Source organism: Vigna umbellata, chromosome 8 (assembly GCF_029865625.1).
Source record: "Vigna umbellata cultivar VRB3 chromosome 8, Vumbellata_1.0, whole genome shotgun sequence".
Lineage (NCBI taxonomy): Eukaryota > Viridiplantae > Streptophyta > Magnoliopsida > Fabales > Fabaceae > Vigna > Vigna umbellata.
The window spans coordinates 26,976,132-26,984,829 of record NC_142172.1 but is presented as its reverse complement, the minus strand read 5'-3'; the positions used below and the strand labels follow the sequence as shown (position 1 = coordinate 26,984,829).

At 31.9% G+C, this 8,698-nt stretch overlaps 1 protein-coding gene across 1 annotated transcript; it reads left to right on the top strand.

Moving 5' to 3' along the window:
- Positions 1-6,645: 6,645 nt before the first annotated feature.
- On the top strand, positions 6,646-8,460 carry LOC124845415 (Ras-induced vulval development antagonist protein). The gene has a single exon (XM_047322510.2). The coding sequence runs from the start codon at positions 6,704-6,706 to the stop codon at positions 8,165-8,167; it is 1,464 nt and encodes a 487-aa protein (XP_047178466.1). The 5' UTR covers positions 6,646-6,703; the 3' UTR covers positions 8,168-8,460.
- The last annotated feature ends 238 nt before the right edge of the window (positions 8,461-8,698 follow it).

Below are 8,698 nucleotides of genomic sequence, written 5' to 3'. Positions count from 1 at the left end.
TAGTTTTAAAAATTTTATTAAAACGAATGTGGCAATCCGTTAACGGATGTCGCCACATCCGTTGAAGATTTTTTTTTTAAATAAAAACAATAAATTAAAGTATAAAGTATGTGAACGGACGAATGTCAACATCCGTTGAAGGTGAAACGGATGTTGACATCCGTTTTAGAGAAGGGCAAAATTGGTATGGGGTGGTGCAGGGAGCATTCGGTGGTGATGGAGGGAGTAACTGCCCTGGTGTGGTCACCTTAGACCTCAAACAAAACCCTAAGTTGTTATGGGCCTAGGCCCATTCTAGCCCACAAAAACAAGACAAAACTAAGAAAAGACGAAAATGATCCAAATAATTCTAAAGATGAAAATGTCCCGGACTGTGCTGAAGTGGGAAAACTTCTTCAGTCCAAGTCTAAGCTCAACTTCACACTAATCCTGAAAATAATTAATAAACAAAACTTAGACCAAGTGAATTCAAATTAATTAAATTCCTAATTATTGGCCTAATAAAAGTCCAATTAATGAAAATGCACTAAGGCACAAATAAACAATTAAGATTGATACAAAAAGCTAAAAAAATAGGGAAAAATAATGGCTCATCACTCTTCCTCAACTTACACATAATTTTCCTTTCCTTAAACAAGAAAACCATCAAGATGTGTCATGTAAATCTCTTCCTTCGAATTACCCTTAATGAAAGCTATCTTCACATCCATCTACTTAACCTCAAAATCAAAAGTATCAGATCAACCCACAAAATATTAAGTTAGATTTTTTAAGTTTACTATAGGCAACATTTTATTATTTAGCCAACACTTGACATAAAGTATCGACATCTTACACATTGTTGCCATTGGAAGTCTTGAAGTCACACTTATACAATGGTTGCCTATACTATGTTTAGGCAACACTTTTATACTCATAGTTTAGTTTAGCGTTGCCTAAAATCAAAATTGGTGTAATGCATCTTTGTTTTTACCTACATTATTCAAACAAGTAAATATAGCCACAAGTCAATGAGCTTCAATATCACTATAATGGGGAAACAATAACAACAACCAAAAATATCAAAGTATGCAATGAAACTATTTCCCCAAAATTACAAGAATTTATGAGAAGCAACCATAATAGAAAAAGGAAATAATAATCCTAAAAGAAAAATCACCAATATTTTTAACGTGGGAGAATCCTTTCAATGTGAGAAGTAAAAGACCCTCTGATAAAGGCCAATAAATTAAGCTTCACTAAGATCAAATATGGATACAAAAGAGTCAAATTAAAACCACAAACAAATGTCTAAAACTTGCTATCAACACCCAATTTTCGTTCAAGTGAAAAAATATCTTTTTGAAAAAATAAAAAATATGTTTTTAACAGTAAATAAAAAAGGGAGAAGTAAGTCTTCTTTAGAGATTTTCAAACTTTAAATTTAGAAGAAGAAGAAAATTGAAAAAATAATAATAAAAATAAGGAGAAAAAAAAAAGAAGGGAACCCAATTTTGTTTTTTAATTATCACATCCCTTTTCGTTAACCCAACCGCCTAATGGTTTTATGCATATATTCACCCCACTCTTTGTTTTTTACACTTCTCATAGAACATGTTAGAAGATATTTTGAAATTTATGTTTTTAGATAAAATACACTTTTAATAATTAGAATCAATATTGTTAATAATAATTAGATTCAATATCTCTACATTATGTTATGACTTGATTTTTGTGATGTGTTACATCCAAATTTTTTTATCAGAGGAAGATATGATTCTACTAATTAAAAACAATATTCGTATAATAATTAGAATAAATATACCAAATATCATGCTATGATTTAATTTGTATAATGTGTTGTCATCAAAACTTATTCCTTCACTATATTGTTTATTTATAATTAAAAGGCTAATATTACAATTGTATTACCATGTGTGCATGTATATATATACACTTTAAAGTGAAAGATGGGGATTCTCTACATTTCTCTCTTTCTTTTCTGACACCACTCACATGACACTCCTCCTTTTTTTTACTTTTCGGAGAAAGAAAAATATAGAAAAGGAGATAAAAAAGAAGAAGGAGAAAAGGTAGTTATAATGTACGGAATGAAACAGTGATATTGATAGAGAAGAAGAAGAATTGAAAAGACACTTTTTTTTTTTCTTTTGACTTATGTATTCTAAATTTGTCATTATATTTTGTTTTAATATTTTATAAGTTTTTTAAACTTAACTTTGACTTTTTTAGGAACATTATTTCTATTATTCACAAATATCTTATGCTAAAAATCATAAAAAAAATATATTTTTCTCATTGTCTTTGTCCTATCGCTAGTGTTGTATGACACTCGTTTTTTATTAATTCATAAAATACTAAAAGATATAAAACTCTAAAAATTTAAAAAGTAACCTACTTCAAAAAATTAAAAACTCAATTCTTGATGGATTCACTTCCAAAATTCGTCAAATGGTTTCACTATAAAAAATAGAGTAAATTATGACGGTTATTTTCATAAAATATAGCGATTTTAATCGTCATAATTTATGTTTGTAACGATTTTCTACGATAAATTATAACAATTAAAATTGTCATAATTTTTTAAATGAAAATTAAATGTATTATTTATAAATCATATTATTCTAGGATGTGTATAGCGGTTGTTATTATCAAATATCATAATTCAAATATATTATAATTTATTATTATCCACGTATACTTATAATTTCATAATTTAATATTTTTTTAATAATAAAAATTTAAACCATATAAAAAACAATGATACTATAAAAAAAATTAACAAACAGTATCTTTCATTAAAATAACAAAATTACAAGTTTATCATGCAACTTTACAACTAAATTTTTTATTCTAATATTAAATTGTTTTGTTTCTATCACTCGATCCGATTACATAATTTAGAGATGGCACGTCACTCCTAACATTTGGTATACAGAATGAATAAAAAATATAAGTAATTGAAATTAAATAGCAACACAATAAGTTTAAGTAGTATTTTTAAATAGCAACACAACATGTTATCCGTTGGAGCCAATTGCTATGCGTCTTCCACTTTATTCTGTTTGGATGTGCTTTCATGTTTCATATCACTTAATTAAATTTAGAAAAGTACTTTTCTCGAAGCACTTTTAGAAGTTTAGAAGGTAGTAGAAAAAGTGCTGATTATTATTATTTGTCTATAGTAAGTTGAATAATAATTAAAGTATTTTGAAGCCATTAATTAATGCGTAGAGGGTTATATAGTTTAAAAGTAGAGATGGAGACCAGAAAGTAAGCAACTATGCAGAATCCCAGTGTCTTGTAGCGGCCAAAATAAGTTTACAGAGAACAGCCCGAATCAAGATGGATAAACTGGCACTGCCATGGAAGATGTTGATGATATTTGTGGCTGTATTACTGTTCATGTTGAATAGAAAACATAAAAAGAGACAACACAAATCCCTCGCCGGCACAACATTAGGAGCTAAATCCAGAAAGGAATTTTCTATTCGGATAAAGAAGAATCAAAGTTAGGAAAAAAGAAAAAACTTAATCTAAAGATGGATATTAGATGTAAATATATATTACCACTGTTGAAATAATCATCTCTAGTGTTTCTAGAGCCCTTCTCATCTTATCCTTGAGTACACTCCTTGCATCATTTTTCTCAATTGGAATTCCACCAACTTTGTTAATTTTCTTCACAATCTCAACAATCTTCTTGGCCACCTGCATCTTGCTTCTTTTATCCCATTTTGCTCACTTTGAATAAGTTCTTCAATTGGAACAAAGCTTGCATCTTGCTTAAGCTCTTCCGTAAGCTTCGCATATTCTAACATATATGAGTCTTCATCTTCATCGTTCCCTTCATTGAAGCCATAGCCTAAAACAACTCATATGATTTGCGCATCCAAACACAATTGACATTTAATATAACAAACAATTTATTTAGAGAACTACACTTATACTCAGTTATACAATTTCGAAAAGACTGATAAATCTATAACATTCGGTAAAATTGTCTATTTGGTCATGAGAGTGTAGTGTAATTCCAAGTTAATTCAGTCACTTGTACATGATTAGGTTTCTAACTAGGTTTCTAACGTATCTAATACACTTTGATTTTGACAAAACCGTAGCATAAAACGACATGGTAACATTTTTGCAAATTTCACAAACATATAAGCCTCGATTCACTAAAGAATCAAAGTTATTTATATTTTTTGATTTCAGTTAAAAAACAACCAAAGCTTAAAGGAGTGTTAAAAATTTAAAAAAATTCAAAAAACTAACATTTTAAACTGATACATTTTTTAATAGGACCTATGACTTCAGTTATTTATAAAATTACTACCATAGGTCCTGCAAAACAACATTCCCTTTTTGAAAACTAACATTTTAAACATGTTTGAAAATTAGTATCGCGCAGTAGAATGTTTAAAGAGCGTGATAACAGACATAAACCAAGAAGGGAGAGGTGAATTGGTTCTATTAAAAAATTTTGCTTTTTTCTAGGACTTTCGTCGAACAGTTTAAATTCAAGAGTGTAGAGATAAGGAAAAGTACACCTAATATTTTTATCCTGGTTCGAATCAAAATATTCTACGCCCAGTCGTTAATCTCTCCAAAAGAGGGATTAACCTTTCCACTAAAATAAGTAACAAATTACAATAGAGAAATAAGGATTGAGATTAGAAACCACATCTCTTAACAGATAAGAGATGAAAGACACCTCCTTTTGACGCACAAAAGAATGAACAACTTGACACTGCTTTGTAGGTATACTCCACCACTTAGACACACCAAGAAAGAGCACTTCATCCTACAAGCACCAAGTAACACAAGCTCCCTTTTCACACATTGAGAGTTTCCCTTAGACACATGGATTTCATACTCTTGAATGAAAAGTTACTGTCTAAGAATTGTGGAGAACATTATTTATAGCCCAAGGTTCAAGCAGGGTCAGAAACTGAAAAGACATCTCTCAACTGTCAATGATAATTGATTATAAAAAATGATAATCGATTATTTTAGGCCGTTATGAGTTTTGGAAAATGTGTTTATTTGAAATGTTTTCTCGTTTTACACATGATAATCGATTATCCTTCATGGTAATTGATTATTGTCACAAGTGAAATTTACATTATGATGTACAAGTGAAAGCAAAAGTCTAATAAAGGTTTTGTATAAAAAAAATGCTTTAACCATGTATGTAAATAACTCTTAAAGGCTTCAAGTGCATCGTAATCAAAATCCCTTCAAAGCATCAATGTTTCTCATTGGTAATAATCTTCCCATTTTTTATGATGATCAAAAAATTGTGGAAGGCTTGTGATATGTTATGTTCTTAATTTGACAACTAAGGGAAAATGAATAATTAATCCCAACAAGAGATAAATAACAAGATATCAACAAAATCATATATCTCTCCCTTCATATAGGTATTAGTTACCACAAGATTATCACATAAAATGTCAATAAAAAATTTCTTCCCTTTTTTTATCATAATCAAAAAATCATCTAATATTTATACTCCTCCTAAATTAGTTAATTCAAAAAAAATTAGGTCCCTTTTAATTCATTCAAATTACTCTCCCTCAATATAATATTTCTCTTAAAATCAAAAACACATCCTTAAAATAATCAATTATCACTATTGATAATCGATTATTACTTAATCAATTATCACTATTGATAATCGATTATTACTTAATCAATTATCACTATTGATAATCGATTATTACTTAATCAAATTGTCAAGATTAATATTTTAAAACCTTATAATCGGTTATCACTCAAATTACTTTCATAAATTTTGATGTAAAAGTCATTCACCTTCACCAACTCATTTTTCATTATACTAATTATATTAGCATCATCTTCACAATATATATATATATATATATATATATATATATATATATATATATATATATATATATATATATATATATATATATAAACCTTATCCATGCTAATAGATTATCGTTATAACACCTCTCCAACTATGCCTTTGACGCTATAAACGTGGGAAACTATAGAAGAATAGCATAGTTATGATTATATAATATAATATTCAATGTCGATAATCCTTATCTTCCTCTAATTCAAAGTTTACCAATAAATGTCCCTTAGTGAGAGCTCTCTTTACTATATTATCCTAGTTTTTAAATAGATAACCATTAAAAAAATTCCATAAAAGTATAAGTTCATTTATAAATATTAAAGTATAAATACAATATTTGAGTAACTAAATAGTTTAAATAATAATAATAATTTAAACTATGATAAAAATTTGAATAAAAAATTTAGAAATATTTATTCAATAAGAATATAATTTATTTTTAAATTTTAACTTGTAAACCTTTGTTATTTATAATTTTTATATGCTCTTTAAAATTAAATATAATACTAACATTTAAAAATAAGAATTGCGAAAACAGTATAAAACATTTACTTATAACAATACCTGCTGTGATATGAAATAAAAATTCAAACTATTTATACGATAATACATATAAAATTACTTTTTATGTAATGAAATTATGAAATAATTAATGTTTTTATCAAATTTAAAACTTATAAATTTATCCAACCCAAATATGATTTTAATCGGATGTAGTAAAAAACTTCGCTAACCACCCTATAACCTAACCGAATTGACAAAAATTGGATTGGGTTCTCAACCCGGTTCACAATTGTTCCATTCACTCTTTCTGCGATGGGTAGGCCATCCTCCACCATCGAAATCCCTTACGAACGCCACCGACATAACACTCGCCGCACACCGGACTCCGATATCTCCGACGATTATCGCCGCCGTCGCAGCCCCAGCTATGACTCTTACGACCGCCCCGCGGACCGCCGCCGCCGCCGTTCGGAATCACCCCCCTTCAGAAACCCTAGACACACCAATGGAGCTCCCAACGACGACGCTCTGCCTAAGAAATTCGGTCGCCGAAACGGGGCATATCTGGACCGCGACCGCGGGGACTGGCAGCGTTCCAATTCTGAGTCCGACGAAGAGTTGAAGGGTTTGAACTACGAGGAATACCGAAGGCTCAAGCGTCAGAAGATGAGGAAGTCGCTGAAATACTGCATCTGGAACGTCACGCCCAGTCCTCCGCGGCGCGACGATGACGATCTGGAGGATTATAGCAAACCTGATGAAATCTCTGACCGAGACGACATCGGTGGGAAGATTGACAAGGAGGATAAACCAAGAGGAAAATCGAAATCGGAATCTGATTCTGAATCTGAAAAGTCTATCAGCAGTGAATCAGACGATTCGCGTTCTAGGAAGAAGAGAAGGAAGAGTTCTGCTGGTTCGTCGAGGAGGAGATCGTATAGCGAGAGTGGGTCAGAATCTGAATCAGAGTCAGAATCAGAAGAAGAGTATCGTAGACGAAGGAAGAGTAGGAGGAATAGAAGAAAAAGAAGTAAGAGGAGCAGCAGGAAGAAAATATATAGCGATTCAGATGAGAGTGACGAGGGCGAGAGTGGTGATTCTGAAAGCAGTGGGAGAAAGAGGATGAAACGTTCTTCTTCAAGGTCTAGTTCGAAGCCTAGCAGGAGGAGCGGAAAAGGAAAAAAGAAAAGTTCTGAGACGGAAAGCGAGCGTGCTTATTCGGAGGACGAGAATGGTTCTGGTTCCGGTGATGCTGGTAAAGCTACGATAGATGAGGTGTTGAACACGGAGATTAATGCGGAGGCTATGAAGTTAAAGGAATTGTTCGAGTCTCAGAAGAAACCCGCTTTGGACAACGAACCCGCTGTTGGGCCAATGCCGTTGCCGAGGGCTGAGGGGCATATAAGCTATGGTGGAGCGCTTAGGCCTGGTGAAGGTGATGCCATTGCGCAGTATGTTCAACAAGGTAAGCGTATTCCGCGAAGAGGAGAAGTGGGTCTTTCTGCGGAGGAGATTCAGAAGTTTGAGAGTCTTGGTTATGTGATGAGCGGTAGTAGGCATCAGAGGATGAATGCCATTCGTATCAGGAAAGAAAACCAGGTTTATAGTGCTGAGGATAAACGTGCTTTGGCTATGTTTAACTATGAAGAGAAGGCCAAGAGGGAGCATAAGGTTATGGCTGATCTGCAGCGCCTTGTGCAACGCCATATTGGCCAGGATGTTGGTCCAACTCATGATCCTTTTGCTCCAAAAGCCTCCGATGGTGCTGATGCATGATCACTAGCACTGATGTATGTTTAAATTATGTTCTTTACTCTCTTTTTTTTCTTATTATTCTGCTGGCTATGATATTATATTTCTATGGGATTTATAGACTTGGAGAATAGATGTAGATGGCTTATTGAGACTGAGATTGTAGAGGAAGATGAACCGTCTTCTTTCTGTGTTATGTTTTGTTTTGTTCTTGTAGCTTAGGTAGAAATACATTATATACAGAAAGAAATTTCACGATGTCTTTTTTCTGTATGACTTGATGAACCATTGTTATAAGAATGTTTTCACTTAGGTTAGATAGTGGCTGGCCTTGTATTAAGCTGCACCATGTTCTTATCAAATTCATTACCCGGTCCAGCCCTCAATATGTTTCACTTTAGTATATTGTGATCCCTAATTCATTGAGACTTTTACATATGATCTAATGAAAGGGAATTTTGTTGTCCACTTTTTTGACTTTAGGAACCTTTTTCTGATGTAATATAGTTTTTTTTTTCTTTGGGGGCCTCGATATCATTATATTTGAGAACCTTA

What these genes read in the sequence shown, in the direction of transcription:
- LOC124845415 (XM_047322510.2), top strand. Translation starts at nt 6,704, where the DNA reads ATGGGTAGGCCATCCTCCACCATCGAAATCCCTTACGAACGCCACCGA.